This window comes from Mustela nivalis (assembly GCF_964662115.1).
Source record: "Mustela nivalis genome assembly, chromosome: 1".
In the NCBI taxonomy this organism is placed as follows: domain Eukaryota; kingdom Metazoa; phylum Chordata; class Mammalia; order Carnivora; family Mustelidae; genus Mustela; species Mustela nivalis.
Genome location: NC_139020.1, coordinates 83,920,653 through 83,946,654, shown reverse-complemented (window position 1 = coordinate 83,946,654; position 26,002 = coordinate 83,920,653). Strand labels below are relative to the sequence as shown.

The window sequence follows — 26,002 nt, the reverse complement described above, 5'->3', positions numbered from 1 at the left end:
GATAATATCTTTTTCTTTACTATGAACCATAAGCTCCAAGATTGGCTTAAACTTTAAGACTTGGGGGAGAGGGCGTGGCTTATTGGTTAATTGGCTTTGTAGGAGACCATCTGAATTCTGATCCTAGCTATCCCACTTCTAGCTGTGTGATCTTAGCCAGGTAATTTAACTTGTCTACACCTTAGTTTCCTTATTTATTAAAAAACAAAACAAAACAAAAATTTTTTTTAACGTTTTAAGGCTGTAATAGTTAAGGATAATGAATAATAGTTTAATGATAATGTAATAGTTTAAGGATAGTGAATGTTGAAATTTTTATTGTAGTACTTGGCTAAGTTTTTTTTATTCATTTTGCAACCTGTCTTGTTGGTTGTTTATTTATTTATTTTTTTGTATATGTGCTGCCGAAGCGAGCACTTGTTGGCATTTTTTATTGAGGTTTTTTTTTTTTTTTTTTTAAGGGCAAAGGATTCCAAAAGACTTTATGAAAGAAAATGTAAGATAGAAAATAAATACAAGAGGGGCACCTTGGTGGCTCAGTAGATTGAGTGTCCAACTCTTGATCTTGGCTCAGGTTTTGATCTCAGGGTTGTGGGTTCCAGCCTTGCGTTGGCATGGAGCCTACTTTAAATAAACAATGGAAAGAAAAAACACGTGAAAAGTTGCTCAGTATCATTAATCATAAGGGAAATGAAGACCACCACATATCTGTTAAAATTGACTACGTGAAAAAGATTGACCATTTCAAATTTTGATAAGAATGTGAAGGACTAGAACTCTCAGGTACTGTTGTTGGGATGGACGGTTATATAACCAATTTGGAAAACAGTTTCCAGGGGTTTTGAGTTTTGTTTATATATTTTTTACTCAAATATAATCAACATACAATGTTATATTAGCTTCAGGTGTACAATATAATGATTGAACTATTCTCTGCTCATCATGGTATGTATACTCTTAATCCCCTTCACCTGTTTCACCCATCTCTCACCTAACTCTCTCTGGCCGCCAGCAGTTTATTTTCTGTTTTTGTTGTTGTTGTTGCTGTTGTTGTTATTCATTGTTCATTTGGTTTGCTTCTTAAATTCTGCGTATGAGTGAAATAATGTATTTGTCTCTCTGACTGACTTCGCTTAGCATTATACTCTCTAGCTTCATCCATGTCATTGCAAATAGCAAAATTTCATTCTTTTTTATGGCCAAATAACATTGTGTGTGTGTGTGTGTGTGTGTGTGTGTGTGTGTGTGTATGTGTGTGTGTGAGAGTATCTCATATCTTCTTTATCTGTTCATTGATTGATGGGCACTTGGGCTGTTTTCATAATTTAGCTTTTGGAAAGTAATGCTCCAGAAAACATAGGGGTGTCTGGAGTTTTGTGTTTTGGGGGGTAAATATCCAGTAATCCACTATTGGGGATTGTAGGATACTGCCTGGATTGTATGATACTGTATGATACTCTTGGGTTGTAAGATACTGCCATTTTCAGGTTTTGAGGAACCTCCATACTGTTTTCTACAGTGGCTGTACCAGTTTGCATTCCCACCAGCTGTACTCGTGGGTCCCCTTTTTCCAGTATCCTCACCAACACTTTGTTATTTCTTGTGGTTTCAATTTTAGCCATTCTGACAGGTGTAAAGTGATATCTCATTGTGGTTTTAATTTTCATTTCCCTGATGATTAGTGATGTTGAGCATCTTCTCATGTGTCTCCTGGCCATCTGGATGTTTTGGGGAAAATGTTCATTCAGTTCCCCTGCCCATTTTTTAATTGGATTATTTGTTCTTTTTTGGTGTTGAGTTGTAGATGATTTTTTAATGTATTTTGGATATTAACACCTTATTGGATATATCATTTTATCTTCTCTTGTTTAGTAGGTTGCCTTTTTGTTTTGTTGATGATTTCCTTTGCTGTGCAAAACTTTTTTATTTTGGTGTAGGTCCCAGTAGTTTAATTTTGCTTTTGCTTCCCATGCCAGAGGGGACCCATCTAGTGAAATGTTTCTATGGCTGATGTCAAAGAAATTACTGCCTATGTTTTCTTTCTAGAGTTTTATGGTTTCAGATCTCACATTTAGGTCTTTAACCCAATTTGAATTTATTTTTGTGTATGGTGTAAGAAAGTGGTCCGGTTTCATTCTTTGGGTATTTTTTAAATACATATCTGTACCAAAACTGAAATGATCATCAGAAGTTCACTTAAACAGAGATTGAATAAATTGGTTTGGTCAAAAATTGAAGTAAAGATTTCTGGACATAAAAGATTACCCAGTACATTTTAAGAAGGAATAATATTTATTCCTTGTGTTGTTCCTTATATAGTGAACTTACGTTCTAGTTGGGAGAGGATAACAAAGTTTTATATAGCATATTGGCATGTGATAAGTAGTATGGAGAAAAATAGAAGAGGAATAGAGAGTACCCAGCAGGAGAATTGCTGGTTGGGTAGGAAGGGAAAGACCTTACCATGGAGGTGACATTTGAAAGATGAGAGTGAGCACTGCAGATAGTGAGGGAAGAGCATTACAGCCTGAGGAGTTAGCAGTAGTAATAATAATGATAGCTAACACATACACTGTTATCTGCTAGGAGCAACTTAACTCCTTTACATATATTAACTTACTTAATCTTTATAGTATCCTGTGAAATAGATATTTTTACTATCCTCATTTTATAGATAACAAAAGGCATTGAGAGAGCTGGTAAGTAATATGGCTGAAAATTGAACCCAAGCTGTTTGGCTCTGGAGCTCATCCTTGGGAGTTGCTGCATAGTGTATTAGTGAAGCAATAAGAGAGAGAGAATTGAAGAGGAGAATTTCCAGAATGTTAGAGGAATAGCAAAGTTAGTGTAGATACTGCAGAGTGAATCAGGAGAATGATAGGGGCTGAGGTCTGAAAGGTGGTTATTGGAGAAGGAATAACATAGGAAGATTTGAGTGGACTTAAAGCATTTTTATGACTGGGGCTTTTACTCCAAAGTGGAGCACCATTGATGGTTTTGAACAGGCAGGTGATACGATCTGACTGACTTCTTAAAAAGTGGTTCTTTACTAAGTCCTTCCTCAGAGGCTATGGGTAGAATTCAGGAGGACCTGGAGACTTAGAAAAAATTACTTCTTTATTTTCACTAACTTTTAACAGTTCTTCTAACTTTCCTTCATTTAATAATATAGCCAGTAAATAGTAGTTATTAAAGTTACCTGTGACTTTTGTCACCACCAGTAGAACATTATTGTTGCAGGATCTCTTAAATCATTTAAATCATCAACATTACTTTGAAATTATAGTACTTACTAGACTCACTGTTAGATCCCACTTAATGTGATAATGAAGCACATATATTATAGTTTGTCTTTTCATATTTATATATTTTTCACAATTATATATCAATATAATTGTTTTTCTTTGTAATCTTTATCTATTTCTTATCTCTATTTAAAGAGTATTTGGGGGCACCTGGATGGTTCAGTTGGTTTAAGCTACTGACTCTTGATTTTCAGATATATTGTGGGATCAAGCCCCATGTTGGGCCTTGCACTCAGCATGGAATCCACTGGAGATTCTTCTCTCCCTCTGCCCCTTCCTCTGTTTGTGCTCTCTCAATTAATAAATCTTTTAAAAAATAAATAATAAATAACACTATATGGAAGGTGTTCATTGATTTCACCAGATTGTCAAAGGAGACTATGGGACTCAGAAATTAAGATTACCTGTGAGGATTGCTTTGGTTATTGTGATAATAACGAATACGGAGGAGGGCAAGAACAGGAAGAGGGGTACAAGTTCAGAGATTTTTGCAATTATCTAGGTGAGCGTTAATGGTGAGTTGGACCAGAGTAGTGGCAGAGAAGGTATATGTAATTGGATTTCAAATAAGGTTTGAAGGTTGAACCAGTGGGAGGATTTGGTATAATCGAATGTGTGACATGGGAGAAAAAGAATCAAGGATGGCTATAAAGTTTTTGGTCTGTGCATCTTGAAGGATAGAGCTGCCATTTGCTTAAAAATCCCTTTGAAATTATTAAGAGGTTTATAATGCTGAATATGTCTTAAAATTTTTTTAAAGATTTATTTAAGAGAGCCCATGAGTGACGGGAGAGGAAGAGAATCTCAAGCAGACTCCCCACTGAGTACAAAGCCTGTCACAAGGGCTTGACTTCATGACCCTGAGATCAAGAGTTGGATACTTAACTGACTGAGCCAACCAAGTGCCCCGGCATAAATTTTTTAAACAGTAACATAAGCCTTATAAAAATAAAGATACAGAGGATAAAAGAACTCTCAGTCTCTTCTCCCATATGAATCATGTGAGATGAGATAGAGTTATGTATGTTTGTTAAAAATTAAAAGTTCAGTTTTGGATAGAAGTTTGAAGTCTTTAATCAGATATATGAGTATTACTTTGTTACTTGCTGTTTCTACTTAATATGCCCTGGCATATGCAGTCACTAGAAAGAATGAGGAGAACTTCTACTTAGAGCTTAAACTTGTATTGTTTCTGAAAGTTTGAATGTTTTACAGTAAGCATGAATCTGTGTACTAGGGAGGTTTAAAATGAGCAAAACGCATGTTAAGAAGTAAGAGAATGGTTACAGTATGTGGTAGAAAAATTTTGTGGTCATTAGAAATAATGAAAAAGATTTACTGTATTATACCACCATGGAAGGGCTCTAAAATCTATAAATTAAGTAAACAAAAGTAAGGTAAAGACAGAATAAGTAGATAAGTGTGTCAGAATCACAGTAAATCTCACAGTGTTTACCTTTAGAGAAAGAGACTGGATGGATAGGAAGACACCTTCCCTCCTTTTAAGCTGCTGAATTTACTAGCCTTGTACATGTATTACTTCTTTAAGTGCCATGATTCATATGCGAGGTGAGCTTATGGGTTGGTTCTTTCATTCTTTGTATCTTTGTATTCTCATACATTATAGTTTTAAAATTTTATATCTAACATAGAAAGTCATGTCTATAATATGATCTTTATTTTGAGTAAAATATGACTTTATTTACATATGACTAGAAGAAAAGATTATGGGATATACATTGAAATGTTAATAGTGGTTTTCCTGGGTGATGGAAATTGAGATCGTTTCTTAAAAATATTTTTCTTTAATTTCTTGTAGACTATGAGAAGACAACGAAATGAAGTTGTAGTTGAATTAAGGAAGGTGAGTCTGACTAATATTGAGTACTTCCAAGCATAATTCTAACAATATTACAGCATATATAGAAGATACTAAATGTATATTAATCGCAAGTGTTTGCTATTTCTTTTTCTTTTGAAAACTGAAGGATTTTAACTAAACTTAACCAAGCTATTGAAATTGGCAAAATACAAGTTGGCCACTCTCCCAAGAATAGAGATAAATGAGTTATATGGTGTTTTTCTTCTGTAATCTTTAATAATTTATAGAAAGTGAAAGTCTTATCTATACAGTTATACTGTATATTTATAATATATACTGTATATTTCAGCTGCTTGCAAGTGTAGTTATACACAAGTTCTGAAAAGAACTTATTCCATTTACAAATTTCATCAACTTTTCAAGTATTAAAATAGGTTATATTTCATGTGTGTAAAAAAAAGGTTATAGTTGGGAGTATATCTTTAAATTTGTCCCGCACATTTTTTAGTGAAATTTGAGTGGGCCTTGATTTTTGTAAGGCATTGTTGATTTTAGTCTGATTTTGAACTGCCCAACTTTTGCTTTGACTTTGTTTTTAGGTGATAAAGAGAAGCTCCCAGATGATGTATAAAATGGTTTAGTACTTTTAAATAAATACATATATGTTTGGTTCTGGCTTAAACTACACACTGTCTTTTTTAATCAATTTTTTGTTTTTTAATTTCTTTTTACATAGTTCACGGTTCATTAAAAATGTAATATTTGGGGCTTGGGACTCAAATTTTGTGTTGCTTAAATATTTGAATCACAGTTTGGTTTAATTTTCTGCATTTGCATTTTACTTTTAAAAGGCACTTCCCATTTTAGTTTGTAGGCACAGGATTGCCTAAGCTTTTTGTATGAAAATATTTAGCTTTTTTAACTAAAGTTCTTTTTTTGATACATATCTTTTTTTTTTTTTTTAAAAGAATAAAAGAGATGAGCATCTCTTAAAGAGAAGAAATGTACCACATGAAGATATCTGTGAAGATTCTGATATAGATGGCGATTATAGAGTGGTAAGTTATTGTTATTCTAGTAACTTAAAAACTGCCAGTGAAAAATTTTACATAAATATAGAATTTTAAGGTGACTTTTTAACTTAGTTTTTTCTTTAATTTTTTTCACAGCAAAATACCTCTCTAGAAGCTATTGTTCAAGTAAGTTGAGTTTTTTCCCTGTCTTCATTTGTATTTCTAATTATTATGTATCTATATCAAAAATTGTTTTAATTTTTTATAGAATGCTTCAAGTGATAACCAAGGAATTCAATTAAGTGCAGTTCAAGCTGCTAGGTAAGTTAAGTTTTGGGGACATATTTTAATTTTATAACTTACCCAGGAGTTCTGTTTGAGTTTTCAGTGTACAGTAGTACTGTCACTCATATTTAACTTTGATGACAAGCTGTAAAGAATAGTCCATAGACCAACTATATTTACTTCAAAAATTTTTTCTGTGATCTAGAGTATTAAAATTGGTAGCAGTTTTCTAAACTCACAAATAAATAAACTTAAGTTTCAGCTTGCATAGTACATACAGATGCTAGGGAAGAGTTGTGTTGACAGGTTATTGCTGTCAACTAATAGAAAAACATTATTTATAAAACTTTACTTTTTATTAACAGGTTTAATTTTATAAAAAGATGTTTCATCTCCTTCCCAGGTAGCTAATTCTTTTCACAATCCCTATTTTAATCAAATAATAAATTGAGTTACAAGCTTACTGTAGCAGTGTACAGGCAAGTAGACATTAAGATTTAGGGCTCTAAAGTTGGCCAGTGTACTTCCAGGTAGGAATATTAACTTATGTTGCATATTTCTGCTGTGAAATCTATATTCTAGAGGTGGATGCTCCTATATTTTAAGGGGAGGACCAGAGAAACTTCTGAGACTTTTGTATTAATGAGTATGTCGGAGAACGCATGGCTGTCTCATAATATAATACAGTCTTTCCTTTCTCTATTTATAAATATAAGAATAATGCTCTGTGTTATTATTAGTAGGACAGAGACACTTAAGTAATTGATCCTACTCATAGAATTTCATAGCGAGAGAAGATTTCACTGGTCCATCCAGTATCTTAGCCAGTATACAAATCTTTTATTAAAAATATTTATTAGAGTTTCCCTACTTTTGTGTATTCATTTTAAATAACCTAGAACAGATAGGAAAATTACAGAATTAACAGTATTGCCAACTATAGGTAAAAGAACTTCTTAGGACTTGGTTATATTGGAAGAAAATCATAGAAGTACTCACATCTCAAAATGGCAAATTAATGTTTACAGATAGGATGATTAAGAAATTTTGATATATTATTCTCACTATTTCCAGAGTTGATTATTTGAAGTTAGTTTGGACCAGCTTTTCTCAGTAGACATTCTAAGGAAAGCCATAAGGGCCCCAAGGCCAATATTCTTGAATTATGGTCTTTGGATCCCTAGGGGAACCTGAGACAACTTTATAAGTATATAAGATCAAACTCATTTTCACGATAATACTAAGACTTTGTTTGCCTTTTTTTAACATGTTATGAATTTACATTGATGTTGGAAAAGTAACTGTGACTAGAATTGCTGGTACCTTAGCGCAAATCAATTAGTGTCATCAAACTGATTTTGTATTATATTTTGTAGATATTGTAGGCACCATTGTGCACTCAAAAGAAAGGCCATTTTAAATCTTGAATGTCCTCAGTGAAGTAGTAGAAGAAAGCTCTTTTATTAAATCTGGAACCTAGGTTAAGAAAGACTGGGTTATTTCCTACTTTGTGCTAAGAATTGTGCCATGTGCTGTGGAAAATACTGTGAAAAAGCATGTGTAATTCTTGCTCGATAAGAACTTTAGAACCTAATAGAGAAGGCAAGGGTATATTAAAATTAGGGTGATACTCAACAGCAAATGTAAGCATATTCTGTGTAAATGTTCTTGGAATTCAGAGAGGATATTGTGAAAACATACAAATTGAAATGGACTTTGAATAGATAGAGCTTGAATAGACAGAAAAGAGGGCATTCCAAGTGTGGGAAATAGAATGTGAAGAGCCTGGAAATGAGATTGAAATAGTGAGACAACTGATTTATTGTTGCATTACAGAGAATAAGATTCATTAGTTAGGTAAGACAGAGCCAACTTGTGGAGGGTCTAAGCTAGGGCAAGAAGGTTACATTTATTGGGTAGTAAATATGCAGCCATATTCTGCTGCTTGGTTTATATAGGAGAATGAGCTGATTAAGCTTTCATAAACATTGCTCTGTAGGGTACTCAGATGGGTGAAGATTTGTGTAATCTTTATGTCAAGTATGAATTTGAATTTAATTATATATCATTAAATTTCACAAGAGTATGTATGTTTCTTATAGGAAGCTTTTGTCCAGTGATCGAAATCCACCAATTGATGACTTAATAAAATCTGGAATATTGCCTATTTTAGTCCATTGTCTTGAAAGAGATGACAAGTAAGTACATTAAGAAGTATTTTAGAATGTATTCTTTGCACAAGACAAGATTTTCTGGTAGTTTGATTTTTAAAGAAAAAAGAAAAGGGCTATGTGACGGAGTTGAAAAGCCAGTGAAATAGAGTGCAAGGTGTGTTTACACCAGGAGGTGAACATAAAGGCCAAAGAGGAACTTGAGAATGATACATTGAACTTTTAAGCTTTGAAAATTCGCAAAAACTAGTTTGGCTGTTAAGTGCTTGAGAAAACTGTTTGGGTAGTCATATGCAGCTATCTAAATAAAGAGTTTTTGAATGCCTGGATGGCTCAGTCAGTAAAGCATCTGCCTTCAGTTCAGATCATGATCCCTTGATCCTAGGGTGGAGCTCCCTGCTGAGGAGGGAGCCTGTTTCTCCTCTCCTTTTGCCCCTCCTCTTAGCCCCATTCAGTTTGTGTTCTTGTGTGCTAGTTCTCTCTCTCAAATGAAGAAATAAAATTTTATAAAAAGAAAAAGGTTTTACTAAAAATGGATGGGACACCTGAGGAAATTGTAAGCTTTTTATACTGAAGAGATACTGTAAATAGTCATTGGAGGTTTTAAAAAAGTGCTGGATGCATAGATCGATCACTTTCAAACAAAATATTTAATGCTTTAAAAAATGTTGGAAGGGAGGAATGGTTGGTAGATATTAGATTTGGGCCAATGTAAAAATCCCTACAGTTCAACATTATTTGTTCTTTGTAGTCCTTCTTTACAGTTTGAAGCTGCATGGGCTCTGACAAACATTGCATCTGGAACCTCGGAACAGACTCAAGCAGTAGTTCAGTCCAGTAAGTTGGTGATTAACAGATAAAATTGTGATTTCTAAAAAAGAAGTTAGTAAAAAAAAATAGTGATTCTCTTAAAAGAATAAAGCTGTTTTTATTAAAAAATAATAGCTATCCAATTACAGGTTGGTTGAAATAGGCCAACTGAAGTATGTTATTTTGATCATATCATTCCAGTGACTGACATTTTCTATTTTCAGAATTTATTTGTTGCTAAATCTGAGAACATTTTCTAATTATGGTAGCAGATTACATTATTGTAGTTACATTTTACTTATAGGACATCATAGAAATAAAGGTGTTTTTCCCATTGTCATACTACCTCTTGGCATCTCTTAATGAGAGTTTCATTATACGGATCAGAGAAATTTTGTATAAAGTAGTCCTGTTGAAAAATGGCTTGAAATTTTTTCATTGTTACTATTTCAGGATTGCTTTTCTTATATGTTCCAAGAAATATAAGTGGGAAATTATTATTGGAGGTAATAACCTGAATGTATCGTTTTCATAAATACTGTTTAATTCTTCTATCAAAGAAATTAATAATTTAAAGAAGGTACTTTTAAAGTGCTCTTCACAGAGTTGTAAACAGTATACTTGTATAAGCTTATTAAAATCTTAAGCACTAATTTCTACATGATTTTAAAGAGGAACAAAGGTATTATTCAAGTAAACATTTAATTATGTAGACATTTCTGCTGTAATATAATATAGAGTATTAATATTATCTTAAATCATGATAAAACTGGCTTAATTTAGGGTTTAAATAGACTTTGGTTTTGTGGGGTTTTTTTGGTTTTATTTTGTATAATTGACTGTTTACTAAATTTTATAATCTCAAGACAATATTTTAAGCTCTCTTTTTCCTTTCTGTTTTATGTGCTTTTTTCGGGATTAGAAGGATCCTTTGAATTTAATGCTGCCAGTCTCTCTTATTTTACCAGATATAATAAATGAATGAATGATTTTTTGAGTAAAGTATGACCTACATGTATGGAAATAGCATTTTTCTAAGTACTATCAGAAGAAAGTAAAAATAGAATAATCATTTGTTCAGTGTAGTAGTATTCTGTTCAGATACAGACCTTTCTCTGTGTTTCCCATCCTTGTTATAAAGAAAGGGTGTTGTAAAGCAACAGAACCACTTTCTGATTCAGGAGGTCTTATATGGTATACAGGTATCACTGGCCTGCCATAAAGATCTGTGTGACGTTTATTTTTTTAATTGAGGTGTAATTGACATATATAGCATTAAATTAGTTCTAGGCATACGACATAATGACTCAAAGTATATACACCAAGACATGATACAATAAGTCTAGTTTCCCCTATCCTCATATCAAATTATATGATATGCAGTACAGTATTACTGACTACAGTTACCATGCTATACACTTAATTCCCATGACTGACTTGTTTATGATTGGATGTTTGTATGTCTGGACTCCCTTGTACTTCACTCATCTCCCAAAAGCCCTATCCTCTGTCAGCCATCACTGTTCTCTGCATCTATGAGTTTTTGTTTTGTTTGTTCATTTGTTCTGTTTTTTAGATTCCATATATAAGTGAAATCATACATTATTTGTCTTTCTTTTTTCTTACTTATTTCACTGAGTATCTCAAGGTCCATTGATGTCCTATATACAAGTATTTCATTCTTTTGGTAGTAGCTAAGTAGTATTCCATTGTGTGTGTGTCTGTGTACGTACACACATCTTATCCATCCATCATCATTGGACACTTCGGTTGTTTCCATATACTACCTATTGTGAATAATGTGGTAATGAACATAGGGGTGCATATATATTTTCAGAGGTTCTGAGTGGTTTCACCATAAGCATATTTGCTGAACACATTTTCCCCACTTGACTAATTGGTCATAAGGCAATTTCACCATTAAAGATAGAAGAATAACTGGTTGACAGTTTGATTTGATGGTTTGTTGATTTCGTCAGCTAGTTGACAGTTTACTTTCATTTCTGCATTGACACAGTACTCCCATTTTTATAGTAAATCTTAGCCCTCATAATAGTCTGTACAATGCCATAGAGTTATGAGCCCACATTTTTCATAGAACTTTGGAACATCTGTCAATAAATATGTGGTAATATGCTAAGAACAAAGAGCAGTGTAGAAGACTTTCACAATGTAATGCAAAGCTGTTACAAATATGCATCCTTGTATTTAGAAACTGATACCTCTCTTAAGGAAGAAAGAAATTTTAGGAAAAAATGAAAACGTGATGCCAGATGAAGAGATGAATCAACAAGAAAAATAAATGTATAATATTATGAAAGGAAAACTTTGAGGACAAGTGCTTAGGTACAGTCTGCAAAATAAAATCAGTTATTTGCATAGAATTGCATGAATCTACACACATTTTAAATGTATTCAAATGTTTTATATTTTGCAATAAAGTCTTGTTAATTTTGTCAGTGCATTTTTCATGTTTCATTATGTCCTTTTTAATGGATATCCCTCTTTTATTTTTGTGATTTTATCTTTTATGGCATAATTGCCATATGGCCAATTAGTTATAGAGTGAAGATGTTTGTGGCAAAGATGCTGATGGTGAATATACTGGGCACTGTTCTTAAATTTATTGTCATTTGCTTCAGATAAATACCCAGAAGTGGAATTGCTAGATCCTGTATTTCTAGTTTCTATACTAGTTTCTTCTTTTTTTAGTTTTTTTATTAGCCTCCATACTGTTTTCCATAGAGGCTGCTCCAATTTCTATGCCTACAGGCAGTGCACGAGGGTTCCCTTTTTTCCACATCCTGTCTAACACTTCTTATTTCTTGTCTTTTTGATTCAAGCCATTCTGACGGTGTGAGGTGGTGTCTTATGGTTTTGATTTGCATTTACCTGATGATCAGTGATGTTGAGCATCTTTTTTTTTTTTTTTAGGATTTTATTTATTTATTTGACAGACAGAGATCACAAGTAGGCAGAGAGGCAGGGAGAGAGAGAGGGGGAAGCAGGCTCCCCACTGAGCAGAGAGCCCGATGCGGGGCTCGATCCCAGGACTCCAGGATCATGACCTGAGCCGAAGGCAGAGGCTTTAACCCACTGAGCCACCCAGGTGCCCCAGTTGAGCATCTTTTCATTTGTCTGTTGGTCATCTGTATGCCAGTGCTTTCAGTACTTTGAATATATCTTACCACTCCTTTCTGCCCTGCAAACTTTATTCTAAAAAACCTCTGATAGTCTTATGGGACTTTTCTTGTATGCAACAAGTTGTTCTCTTGCCACTTTTAAGATACCATCTTTATCTTTAGATAAACTCTTGCCATTTTAATTATAATGTGTGTTGGTATGGCTCTTTTTGGGTTCATTTTATTTGTAATCTGACTTCCCAGATCTGGATATCTCTTTCATTCCCCAAGTAAATAAAGTTTTTAGCCATTGTTTCTTCACAAGTTTTCTGTATCTTTCTTTCTCTCTTCTCCTTTTGGGACCCCATTATGGGAACGTTGTTCCCCTTGATGTTGTTCTACAGGTCCCTTAAGATATCTTCACTTTTTTTAATTCTTTTTTGTGGGGTGCCTGGGTGGGTCAGTCATTAAGCATCTGCCTTCAGCAGAGGTCATGATCCCAGGGTCCTGGGATCGAGCTCCACATCTGGCTTCCTGCTTTGTGGGAAGCCTGCTTCTCCGTCTCCCCCACCCCCTGCTTGTGTTCCCTCTATCCATGTCTTTCTCTCTGTCAAATAAATAAATCTTTTTTTTTTTTTTAAGATTTATGTATTTATTTATTTGACACAGAGAGAGAGAGATCACAAGTAGGCAGGCAGAGAGAGAGGAGGAAGCAGGCTCCCCACTGAGCAGAGAGCCCCATGTGGGGCTCGGTCCCAGGACCCTGAGATCATGACCTGAGCCGAAGGCAGAGGCTTAACCCACTGAACCACCCAGGCACCCCAATAAATAAAATCTTTTAAACAAAATAAAAAAATTCTTTTTTGTTTTGCTGCTCTGTTTAGGTGAATTCCACGGCCTTGTCTTCCAGGTCACTGATCCTTCCTTCTGCTTTATCCTTATCTGTTGTTGAATGCCTCTGCTCTGTCTTTCGGTTCAGTTATTGTGTTCTTCAGCTCTGTGACTTTTGTTTGGTACATTCTTATATTTTCTGTCTGTCTGCTGATATTTTTTCTGTGTTCGTCCATTTTCTCCCAAGATTCGGGAGCACCTTTATAACCATTGTTTTGAACTCTTTATCAAGTAAACTTTCTCCATTTCAGTAAAGTGTTTTTCTGGGGTTTTATTTCATTCTGTTCTTCAGTTTACTTATGTAACTTGACTTTCTGTGTTTGTTTTTATGTATTAGGTGAAACAGCTACCTCTCCCAGTCTTGAAGGAATGGTCACTGGAAGCATGTGTTTCAGTCAGCTGTCTGTGCTATCCTTTGGGGGTGGTAGCCTGCCAGAGATTGTTTCACTCCTGTGGAGCCCAGAAATGCAGAATACCCTCCTACTCCCAGCTACCAGTGCCAAGCATTCAAGGGGTGTCCCTTATGTGGACTTTTGTGCTTCTGCCAGCTTTGGCAGGGCCACAGGGGCATGCCAGGCCCGGATGAACTATCCCACCGGGCTTGGTGGGGAAGAACTGTAGTAGTGCTCTGCGCCTGAAGTGCAGGGGTGGTGCAAGTATCACTAGCTAGGTAGAGTGTATAAAAAATGGCACCTGTCAGCACCTCCATCCCTGGAGGAAGTTCCAGTAGACCCTTATTCCTTAGGCAGTTGCTTTAAAGTTGGCCAAGGAACCTCTTTCACATATGCTCTAGGCACTTTTCAGCCCACTGCTTTTGTACTGGAGCCTGGAGCATGTGGGCAGGTGGTCTCTTAAGATCATAGTCCTGGTTTTCTGCAGCCCTTTGGGGCTCTTGGATGATAGTCCTGTTGGTTTTCAAAGCCAGCCGTTTTGGGAGTTTGTCTCTGGTGTAGGTCCAAAGGGTTCAGGTGCCTATTTTGGTGCTCTAACCTCTCACTCTTCAGAGATATGCTCCGTATTTATGAAATCTCTCCGCTTGTAGGTTGCTGCTAGGTTGTAGGGCATAGCTTTGTTAGGACCTTAGTCTTTGCTTCTCCTGTCCATCTCAGTGTGACTTTTTTATCCTTTGTTGTGGAGGAGCTGTTGGGCTGCTTCTATGAAGGCATTATTGTATATGTAGCTATAGATTTGGTGTCCATGGTAGAAGCTGAGGTCAGCCACCATCTTGAACTGCACCCTCCTGTTATTTTAAATTTCTGTATTCAAAAGGTACTTCAACAGTTGGAGTCCCTTTTTTTCTCTGAGTTTGAGAATAATGCTTGAATCTATAAGGAATGAATTAATCTACTTTATTTTTAGGAATTGATTTTAATTTGGAATTTTATTCAGGTTTAATTATGAATGAAAATTTACCAGCTTGATTTGATATTTGTATCTTAAAACTGTCATTTTGATGCTGGGTAAGTGGTTTGCTAATCAAAAGTTTTCCACTACTGTTATTCTAGAGAAAATCATTTAATAGATATATATGTTAAATATATTTTTGATAGGTTCCTTTCTTCTTAGATTCAGCAAAGAAAAGATTGACTTTTGATTTAGAGTATAGTATCTTCAATCCTTTTTTTCCCCCCAAGATTATGAGATGTAATTGGCCTCTAAGACTGTCTTTAACCTTAAATGTTAATTTATGTTTTCCTCCTTCAGATGCCGTGCCACTTTTCCTGAGGCTTCTACATTCACCCCATCAAAATGTCTGTGAGCAAGCAGTGTGGGCACTGGGAAATATCATAGGTTTGTATAAAACTTGTAATACTAGTCCAACAATTGTTTTCAGATACTGTATAATAAAAATGACTGCCAGTAGTTGAAAAAGAAAAACAATGTTTCTTTTTAGTACTGGTTTTTGTGCAATAATTTATAGAAATTAGAGCTGTTTTAAGTATAAGCCTATAATAAACAGAATGAACATTTTGTTGCTTATGATACCATAGTACCTTTTTGTATATAGTCAACTCTTTTTTAAGTATATAGTCAACTCTTAATTATTTCAATAATTATGAAATATGTATGTGATAATAGATCTCCTCTCCCTCCTTTATTATGTTAATGGATCTATTTTATTCCTTAACTTTCTCCACTGTCATAGAAACTAGTAAAAAGGAATATGCACAACGTAAACCAACACTTTTTCTCCATAATGACAGTTCTAAAAAGAGTCTTAATTGAAATTTTTACTGTCTTTCCTGAATTTTAGTACAGTAAAAGACAGTAATGTTATCCATTATCATCATGAGGAGGTATTTGTAGCTTTATAGACAGGGTCATTAAATATTAAATACCATGATTACTCTACCTCCCAGATTTTCTCTGACATAATTGTAAGAATAATTAAAGACAATTCTAATATTTCAAGATATGTTTTTAAACTATAAACAGACTTTACCCAAACTCAAAAATTTGAAGAACTATCCTTCAGTGAGTAAAGAATGGAAAAAAATCTGGGGTCGGAATGTATTATGTCCCTTGATGTTAAAGTTTATTGTTCTTGCATGGAAGTAGTCAGTATTACTTTCATGTACCTCTTCTATATTATGCTTTGGGGGAAAGGATAGAATGCAGGGGATGGTTAGCGTTCCATAATTAAAATGGGAGAATTTCTCTATAAACTGTTCTTCACATATGGTATATTGCTGTTAGGAATGCAATCATTTGTGTATCTAGATTCCTTCACCCCTTTGCTTTTATACCAACTTTAGATTTATAACTGTTAATGCAACATCTTGATCTTTGGTTTTTAATTCCAGTGACATTGTAAAATAATTAGAATACATGGATGCCAAAAGAATGGGCATTCTTATCTTGAAATATTATAGTGCAAGGAAAATGGTTTTCATTTATAGAATGTAATACTTATTATGGTTTTAATGCTAGAAATTACAGTGATGCTATAGATACAGAAATTACATTTAACAGTTCACTAAGGCATCAATTCTCAAACTTTAGCCTATTTTCAGAATCATATGAAGGGGCTTATTAAAACCCCAATTTTGGATCCACAGAGCTTGTTTAACAGATTTGGTTAGGGCCACTGTGGGAACCCACGGCTCTAGTGATACTGATTCATCCCCTCCTTCTTTTGACATAGTTTTTTATTTCTGAATTTTATTTTGGGCGTAGTTTTTTTAATGTGTAGAGTAATTTATAGTTAATACTTTTGGTACTCTGATATTGGATCATAAGTATAAATTCTACAACTTTTTTCTAGTAATATTTTGATATATATGCATACTTTTTTTTTTAATTACATAAAAGTTTGTTAAACTGAGAGTACCATTGAGAGAAAATAAAAGCAACAGTCCTCTGCTCAAAAAGTACTCTAAAGGATCCTTAGGCTTCTAATTTTTAATGGCACAAAAACATAGGTGAACAATTTTTTTTTTTTTTAATTTGACAGAGATCACAAGTAGGCTGAGAGGCAGGCAGAGAGGGGGGGGGGGAGCAGGCTCCCTGCTGAGCAGAGAGCCCGATGTGGGGCTCAATCCCAGGACCTTGGGATCATGAACGGAGCAGAGGCTTTAACCCACTGAACCATCCCGGTGCCCCATAGGTGAACAGTTTATAAATCTATTGAATAAGTGAATTATGTGCAAAAAATATCTTACTACTTTATGTTGCTTTTCTTGTCTCGGAGACCTAAAATGAGAACTTGGTTATTGTTGTCTAAAACTTCTATATAAAACTAGTGTGTCTGGTTAAAATACAGAAAGCAACATATTCAACCCAGTGCTTTATGTTTTCTTAATTCCTTATTGTCAGTGTATTTTCACTCCTTCCTACAGGTGATGGACCACAGTGTAGGGATTATGTCATAAGTCTTGGAGTTGTGAAACCTTTACTTTCCTTCATAAGTCCATCTATTCCTATAACATTCTTAAGGAATGTTACTTGGGTAATGGTCAACTTATGTCGCCATAAAGATCCACCACCCCCAATGGAAACCATTCAGGAGGTAAACAGATGTTTTGTGTTTTGTCTTTTTGTTTTTTAACTAAACTGGATACCATTATGTATGTTTTTAAATCTATATATTTCTCTCTTCAGATTCTTCCAGCTCTTTGTGTCTTAATTCATCACACGGACGTAAATGTAAGTATTTTTTATGTGTATAATATGTATGTCTATGGTTACCCTATGACATACGGAAGAAAATGTTGTACTGGACATAATGTTCATGTACTCGATTAGGTTTTTTTCATATCAAGAGTTGTAATAACATAGCTTACTATTATTGTATTTACTTTGTCTTTATCACAAATATAATTTACAGTGAAGAAATCAAGCCCAACTATATTTTGGTCCGGGATATAATATATGTGGAGAGTTGGGGCAGTTAAAAACTCATTTTGGAAGTTCTTAAAGTTGCCAGTTAGTGATCCATCTCACTAAAATTATATCTTTGATTGGTCAAGAGCTTTTTATGGAAGCTCATTTTGATAGCCTGGCCAGTGTTTGAGAGAATATATAGGCCTAATAATATTTCATATTTTGAAAGATTAAAAAAATACTTGTGCCTTATGCATGGGTTTGTGTTGATATGCATACACCAATCCAAGAATATCAGTTGGTCTTGAATTTGTTTTTACTATATTTTTCCATCTATAGTGACTGATAGTGGTTTCACATGTTGTAGAGAGAACTCATAAATATCCAAACAAGAAAAAAATTTGTGCAGACTAGATTTTAAGCATAATAAATATACCTTATTCATTCTAACCAACACAGATGGCAAAGGAAAAAGCACCTCATAAAGTATGAATGAAGTGGGAATCTGACTGCTTATAAAACCAGCTTTGTCGTCATTGTGTTAGAAAAGCTAGGAATATGACAGGTAAAAGAAATCACAGGAATACAGTGCATAGCAACATTCAGGAACTTTGGTTCCTTAAAAGCAGCTTGGGGTGATGACCCGTGTTTGATAAGCTGCTTCATTCCTTTTCAGTTTCTGGGGTAATACATTTTTCCAGGATCTCTCTAAAGCATATAGAACAAACTAAAGTTAGAATTCCACTACATCATGCAGTGATAAAATTCATTAGGTGAACATGATCGTTGCTCTAAAGATACTTGGTTTTAGATCCCGTTAGTCTAGAATCCTTTAAAAAAAAAAAAAAAATATATATATATATATATATATATATATGCATGCTATTTGGGGGTTTGCTCCTTAGTGCCAAGTATTTTTATTAAACCAGAAATTTTAATATTTTACTTTTAAATGAGTTCCAAAGAAGATTAATCTCAAAGTTTATACCCCTACCAAAAACCAGACATCTTGGTTGACCTTATTCAGAGATTGTATTATGTTCTTTCCACCTGTTTACCCCAATCCAGTTGAAATTATAACTCCTTTATCTTGTCTTTTAATATATTTTGAATTTTTCAAGCCAGTGTCATTGTTTATCTGTAGTAGTATATGTACTGAGTAGTTTACTGTATAATAATGTTTACTGAAAATGCAGTCTTCTTAGGTAAACACTTAGCAGCAAATTCTTAAACCAGACCATGAAAGAAGTAAAAAATAAATAAAATTGCTTCTACAAATCATAAGTGAAATGCTTAAATTACAGTACAGTTATGATTAGTAAATTCATCATAGACTTTTAACTTCAATATAAGAAGTATATAAGAGGTCAAGTCTATTTAAGTTGTGATTTTGATGTGAGCATATTCATGATGTTTAGTGTTAGGCCTTTAAAAAAATTGTTATCTGGATTTTATGTACAGTCCTGGAGAAGTAACTTGAAATTTTTTGCCTCTATCAACAAATTTTGGCATATGTTGGTACTCTGAAAAAAAGATTCACATTTGTAAATTGAAATTTAGTTCTTTCACATATTTTGATAACCACTTAATGTGTGTGAATTCTTTTATTTGGTGTCTTTCTTTTAGATTAAAAATAGCCTAAGAACTTTATTGAGTTTTGAAAGAAACAGTGACAAAGTATTGTTTTCTTCTTCTAGGAGATTCTCAGATTTTTTTTTTAATTTTTTTTTTATTTTTTATAAACATATAATATTTTTTTATCCCCAGGGGTACAGGTCTATGAATCGCCAGGTTTACACACTTCACAGCACTCACCAAAGCACATTCTCAGATGTTTTAAACCTAACATTAGTTTAGAATTTAAAAGGTTTCAAAATTTTCTGACTTGTCTTTTGACACATATAGTTTGTATTCCAGAAAAGCTTCAGAAGTAAAATTCCAGGCACAGTTATTATTCCTGTGTATTTGTCAGTAATTATGCTGTTTATGCAACAATTTAACAGTTGTCATACTTTTTTTTGGTTATAACTTCTAGTTATGACTTAATACAAAAGAAAGGTGAAACACAGTGGCCTGCTGAACTTCACAATAATGTTCATTAAGAATTCTAACATTTAAAAACATAGTTTAATTTTTAGTCTAATTTAATTACAGAGGAGTTTTTTTTATAAATAGTTTTGGCAGATGCTGTAAATGATACCTTTTCTTTTTTTTTACTAGAATGTTTTTAATTATAGATCACACAGATTGACCTATGGTTGCTTTTAATGTCTTGATCTGCAACTGTGGGATGCTTCCACTATGAGAAGTTGCCTCCAGTTTTTTAAGGCAAAGCAAACTGATTGGAAAAGATGAAACTACTATACTCCTCTAATACTGAAATACTGGCTTTAGACATACCTACATTATACCAATGATACTAGAAAACAACTTGAATGTTTACATCTAGCCCCAATGTTTTGAATCACTGTCTATGTTGAATACATATAGTATTTACAACTGTATGTACTTACTACAATGTCTTTGGACCTATTATGCCTCAGTGTGAGCATTTATGAAAGACAGTGTCTTTTTCTCCTATTTCATGAACCATGTATCAAACTCTTTGTGAGTTAAGACTGGAAACTAAAAAGAAAAAAGAAAAGACTGGATACTGACCTGTGCTTGGGGTCATAATTAACTGAGGCATCCTAAATATGGTTAAAAGATGCACATACTCGACACAGACATTCAGAGATAGATGATGGTATTTAGTATTATAGAGCAGATTAAGATTTCAGTGAATTGAGGTGAGACAGAAAAGGAAGAAAGGTAGTGAAACAATCATCGATTAGTTATCCTTAAGTTAACTATAGTTAAGAATCATTAAAGTGAGGGGCACCTGAGTGGCTCATTGGGTTAAACTGCTGCCTTCGGCTCAGGTCGTGATTTCGGGGTCCTGGGATCGAGTCCCACATCGGGCTCTCAGCTCAGCAGGGAGCCTGCTTCCCTCTCCCTCTCTCTCTGCCTACCTCTCTGCCTACTTGTGATCTCTGTCTGTCAAATGAATAAATTTTAAAAAAAACTTAAAAAATATTATTAAAGTGAGAAAATATTCAAAGACTGTTTGAATTTTCATTTTATCCATTAGATATTGGTAGATACAGTGTGGGCCCTCTCTTACCTTACTGATGCTGGCAATGAACAGATACAGATGGTAATAGACTCTGGAATAGTCCCTCACTTGGTTCCTCTGCTCAGCCACCAGGAAGTTAAAGTTCAGGTGAGTTTGTTGTTGATTATAATATATGGTGTTTTGCTTTGTTTACCACTAATTTGCTTTAAGCATGGCATTCAGAAATGGACAATTTAATTAGTTAAAGTATATTTCTAGCCTAATAACACATCTTTTAAAAAATCTTTTATTTAGGGGCGCCTGGCTGGTTTAGTGGGTTAAGCCTCTGCCTTCAGCTCAGGTCATGATCTCAGGGTCCTGGGATCGAGCCCCGCATTGGGCTCTCTGCTCAGCAGGGAGCCTGTTTCTCCCTCTCTCTCTCTCTCTCTCTCTGCCTGCCTCTGCCTAATTGTGATCTCTGTCTGTCAAATAAATAAATAAAATTGTTTAAAAAAAATCTTTTATTTAATCTTTTTTATTGAAGAATAGTTGACACACAATGTTACATTAGTTTCAGGTATTCAGCATAGCGATCCATCTTCTCTGTAAGTTATACTGTGCTCATTACAAGTGTAGCTCCCATCTCCCACAGTATAATGCTATTATAATAGCCCTGACTATATTCTTTATGCTATACTGTGTATCCCTTGACTTATTCATCAGAGTACTGGAAGCCTTTCTCTCCCACTCCCCATTTTGCCCATCCCCCCACTCTGGCAAACATCAGTTTGTTGTCTGTATTTATGGGTCTGTTTCTGCTTTTTTGTTTATTCCTTTTGCTTCTTAGATTTCACATATAAGTGAAATCATATGGTATTTTTCTTTCTCTTATTTACTTCATTTAGCATAATGCTCTTTAGGTCCATCCACGTGGTGTTGTACATGACAAAATCTCATTCTCTTTATGGGTAATATTCCATTGGTGTGTATATACACAAACACACACCACCTTTTTACCCATTCATCTATCGATAGACTCATGGGTTGCTTTCATATCTTGGCTATTATAAGTAATGCCACAGAAAACATAGGGGTGCATATATCTTTTTGAAATAAAACAAGAACATATCTTTGATGAAAAGAATGAGGTATTAAGTCCCCATTTTAAAGATGGAGAAAATGAGGTACAATCACTATAGGTCAACAAGAACCATTCCCCCTCCCCTTCCCTTTTCTTATACCCCACCAAAAACCCCACCCGAGGCATCTCCTTAGTAGATTACTAATTTTTAAGGTAGACCTAGGAACTTCACATGGTAACTTGGGTGGCATCTGAAACAAGTACTGATACTTTGTTTTTTTCTATGCTTCTTATTTTTCTTCATTTTTCCTACTCTTTTCCTTTTCTGCCCTCTTTTTCTTAACTCTCCATACTGCACTGGGCAAGCTTAATATTTAGTTTCATTGGCACTATCTATGATCAAAGGCTTTATACTGAAACATGCTGATTAGGGGTTTCCTAAATTTCCTTTTAGTTATTTAAAATCTTTTTTTAATGGGGTGCCTAGGTGGCTCAGTTGTTTAAGCATCTGACCTCATCTCAGGTCTTGATCTCTGGGTCCTGGGACCAAGCCACCAGGCATTTCCTTGCTCATTAAGGAGTCTGCTTGTCCCTCTGCCTCCCCCACTATCCCTCCCTCCCCCCAAATAAATAAAATCTTTTTAAAATAAATCTTTTTTAAAATTTGTTTTATCCTTTTATTTTTAAATCCTTCCACATAAATATTTATCCCAAACCTGTATCTAGAAAGAGCCAAAAAGAGAGGGTGAGAAACTCAGACAAATATTATAAGGAATAATTGTCAAACTGCAGTGGTAAAGGGAGATACAGCAAGCTTTAATTATGTGATGACTTTAAGAGCGTATTTAGCAGTAGCATAAGGAAAAACTGTTAACCTAATTCCCTGTTTCTCAACCCTGGGTGGACATTAAAATCAACTGTGAAGCTTAAAGAAAAAAAAAATACTTCCCTTGACACCTAGAGATTGTTTTAATAAATCTGGGATATTTCCTAGAAACCTGGGCTTCAAAAAGCTCTTCAGATGATACTTGTGTACAATTGGAATGGAGAATACAGACCGTAAAATTTAAAGTAGTTTAAGGAAAGAGAAATCACTTAGCTGAATTCAGGAATAGAGTAAATACTTTGCTATTTATGGGTATTTGTGGCACATTTAAAATATTTTAATAGGGGTACCTAATTGGCTCAGTCAGAGGAGCATGCGACTCTTGAACTCAGGGTAGTAAGTTTAAGCGCTGTGTTAAGTGTAGAGATTACTTTTTAAAAAAATAAATAAAGTTTAAAAAAAATAAAATATTATTATTAGATAATAATTAAGTTTACTTTTCTTAAGTGTAGTACTTATGTCTTGGTATGGGTATTTGGTTTGGTTTTGGTTATTTTTGTTTTGTTTTTTCAGAATGCATCATTAGTTTTAATATTGGATTTCATTCAGAAATAGGGTGGAAATTTTTCTTTAGCAGCTCTCAATGCCCTCTGTACTTTACATGATACCTAGCAGAGATTTTTAAAATTTTTTCAACTTTAACCCCATCATTCAGGAAAAGAGAATAGTTGTAATGAACTACCATGTAGGTTTCCTCTACATCCCTACTTGCTCTGTCCCGGCAAATTACTTTCACACATCCCAGATAGCATATAATTTCATCCAGCTTCTCTTAAAAATAAGGTTATGTGTATTTACATATCACAGTAGTGTTAGAGTATTTCTTAATTTTAATATTAAAACCCAGTCAGTATCCAGATTTTACTGATTGCTTCATATTTTTTCACAGTTTGACCAAATCAGCCTCTAAACAAGATTAACACATTGCATTTAGTAGCTTTGTCTTATGTTTCTGTTACTCTACAATTCTATTTTTCTTTGCTCTTTTAAATTTATTTGTCAAAGAATCTAGGTCACTACAAAACATTTTTAAAAGAAATTAAAGAAGACTTAAATAAATGGAAAAACATCCATGTTCATAGATTAGAAGACAGTGTTGTTAGGAATGCAGTGCTTCTCAAATTTACCTACAGGTTAAATGCAGTTCCTGTTGGGGCACCTGGGTGGCTCACTGGGTTAAGTATCTGCCTTTGGTTCAGATCATGATCCCAGGGTCCTGGGATGGAGCCCTGTCCTATGTCAGTCTCCCTGTTCTGCTTCTCCTTCTCCTTGTTGCTCTCTCTCTGTTCGTTCTGTCAAATAAATAAATAAAATCTTAAAAAAAAAAAAAAGACTCCAGATATAAACCCATATGATCATTTGATTTTCAACAAAGGTGCCAAGAAAGTTCAATTAGCAAAGAAGAGTCTTTTCAAGAAATGGTAATTAAACAAACAGAGCTAAGACCACTGAATATCTACTTGTAAACAAACGAAATTAGCTCCCTATTTATAAAAATTAGCTCAGAATAGGTCAGACACCCAAGTATAAGAGCTAAAAGTGTAAACCTCTTAGAAGAAAACATAAGCATTAATTTTCATGACTTTGTATTAGACAGCAGTTTTTTAGATTTGATATAATAAGCACAAGCAACCAAGGAGAAAACTAGATCAGTTGGACTTCATCAGAATTAAAAAACTTGTGCTTCTAAGGAGACTGTCAAGAAAGTGAAAAGAAAACCCATCGAATGGAAGGAGTATTGGCAAATAATGTATTTGAAAAGGGACTTGGGTCCAAAATACATAAAGAATTCTTAACAACAGTAAAAAAATAATCCAATTAAAAATTGGCAAAACATTTAAATACAGTTATCCAGAGAAGACATTCAAATGGTCAGTAAGCAACATGAGAAGATGTTCAACATCATTAGCCATGAAAGAAATGTAAATCAAAGCTGCAATGAAATACCACTTCATAAACACCAGGATGTATATAATCAAAAAGAGGTTAACAAGTTTTGGCAAAGATGTAGAGAAAGTGGAATCCTTATACATATATAGAAATTAAAATGGTACAGTGTGATAGTACCTCAGAAAGTTAGGTACAAAGTTACTGTATAACTCTGCATTTTCCACTCCTAGATATATATATAACCAAGAGAACTGAAAGCAGATGTTCACACAAGAGCTGGCTCACAAATGTTTATGGCACTATTACTGTTAATAGCCAGTGAAAACAAAATGTTTATTCACTAATGAATATTTAAATAAAATACATTCCACTTACATATAACTGGACTATTATTTGGCTGTGAAAAGGAATGAAGTATCAATACATGCTACAACATGAATGGACCTTGAAAGCATTACATTAAGTGAAGGAAGCCAGGAAAAAAAGGCTACCTACTGTCTGATTCCAGTTATATGAAATGTCTGGAATAGACATCCACAGGCATCGTAGCTGTCAGGAACCGCCTTCCCCAACCTTTGAGGGAAATGGGAGTGACTGCTAGTGGATACAGATACCCCTTTTTGATGTGATAAAAATGTTCTGGAATTACATATAATGGTTGCATAACTTTGGAGGTATAAGAACCACTGAATTCTGCATTTTAAAAGGGTGAATTTTGTGTTATGTAAATAATATTTCAATTTGGGAGGGACACTGAGTCATTTGTCTTATAAATGTTAAAATTAGCCCCCCGCAAAAAGATCCAACTTGAGAGAAAATGACCTGATACAACTATAAAAAAAATTGATAATTCAAATTCAGATGATAGTGAAATCTCATACAGGTTCCTGCCCTCCTTCAAAAGAGCCCTGTGTTTTTGTTTGTAATTTATTGAAACACTGAATCAAAAATTCAAAGTACTTATTGTCTTTATGGCCCTAATTACTACTCAAAATTATCCTTATTTGTTTGTTTATTGACTGTCTTCCACAATAATGTAAACTCCATAACCCTGTCCTGTTTACTCCTTTGTTCCTAAATTGGTATCAGACAGTTGCTCAAAAACAGTAGGTTGGCATGAGTGAAAGAGATAATCTTTCATAATAGAACATGTCATTACATCTTTTGTTTCAGACTGCAGCACTTCGAGCTGTGGGCAACATTGTTACTGGAACTGATGAGCAAACACAAGTAGTTTTGAACTGTGATGCTCTTTCACACTTCCCAGCACTTCTGACACATCCCAAAGAGAAAATAAATAAAGTAAGTA

At 34.3% G+C, this 26,002-nt stretch overlaps 1 protein-coding gene across 3 annotated transcripts in view; it reads left to right on the top strand.

The window, feature by feature from the left end:
• KPNA4 (karyopherin subunit alpha 4) overlaps window positions 1–26,002 on the top strand; it is a 57,426-nt gene that overhangs the window by 17,914 nt on the left and 13,510 nt on the right. For all 3 annotated transcript variants that reach the window (XM_082687661.1, XM_082687662.1, XM_082687663.1), the window contains 11 exons: window positions 5,125–5,169; window positions 6,096–6,185; window positions 6,297–6,326; window positions 6,409–6,461; window positions 8,528–8,623; window positions 9,348–9,433; window positions 15,124–15,210; window positions 17,259–17,428; window positions 17,521–17,565; window positions 20,873–21,004; window positions 25,867–25,995. In XM_082687661.1, the coding sequence (XP_082543787.1) occupies window positions 5,125–5,169; window positions 6,096–6,185; window positions 6,297–6,326; window positions 6,409–6,461; window positions 8,528–8,623; window positions 9,348–9,433; window positions 15,124–15,210; window positions 17,259–17,428; window positions 17,521–17,565; window positions 20,873–21,004; window positions 25,867–25,995 (963 nt within the window). The remainder of the gene's footprint in view (window positions 1–5,124; window positions 5,170–6,095; window positions 6,186–6,296; window positions 6,327–6,408; window positions 6,462–8,527; window positions 8,624–9,347; window positions 9,434–15,123; window positions 15,211–17,258; window positions 17,429–17,520; window positions 17,566–20,872; window positions 21,005–25,866; window positions 25,996–26,002) is intronic.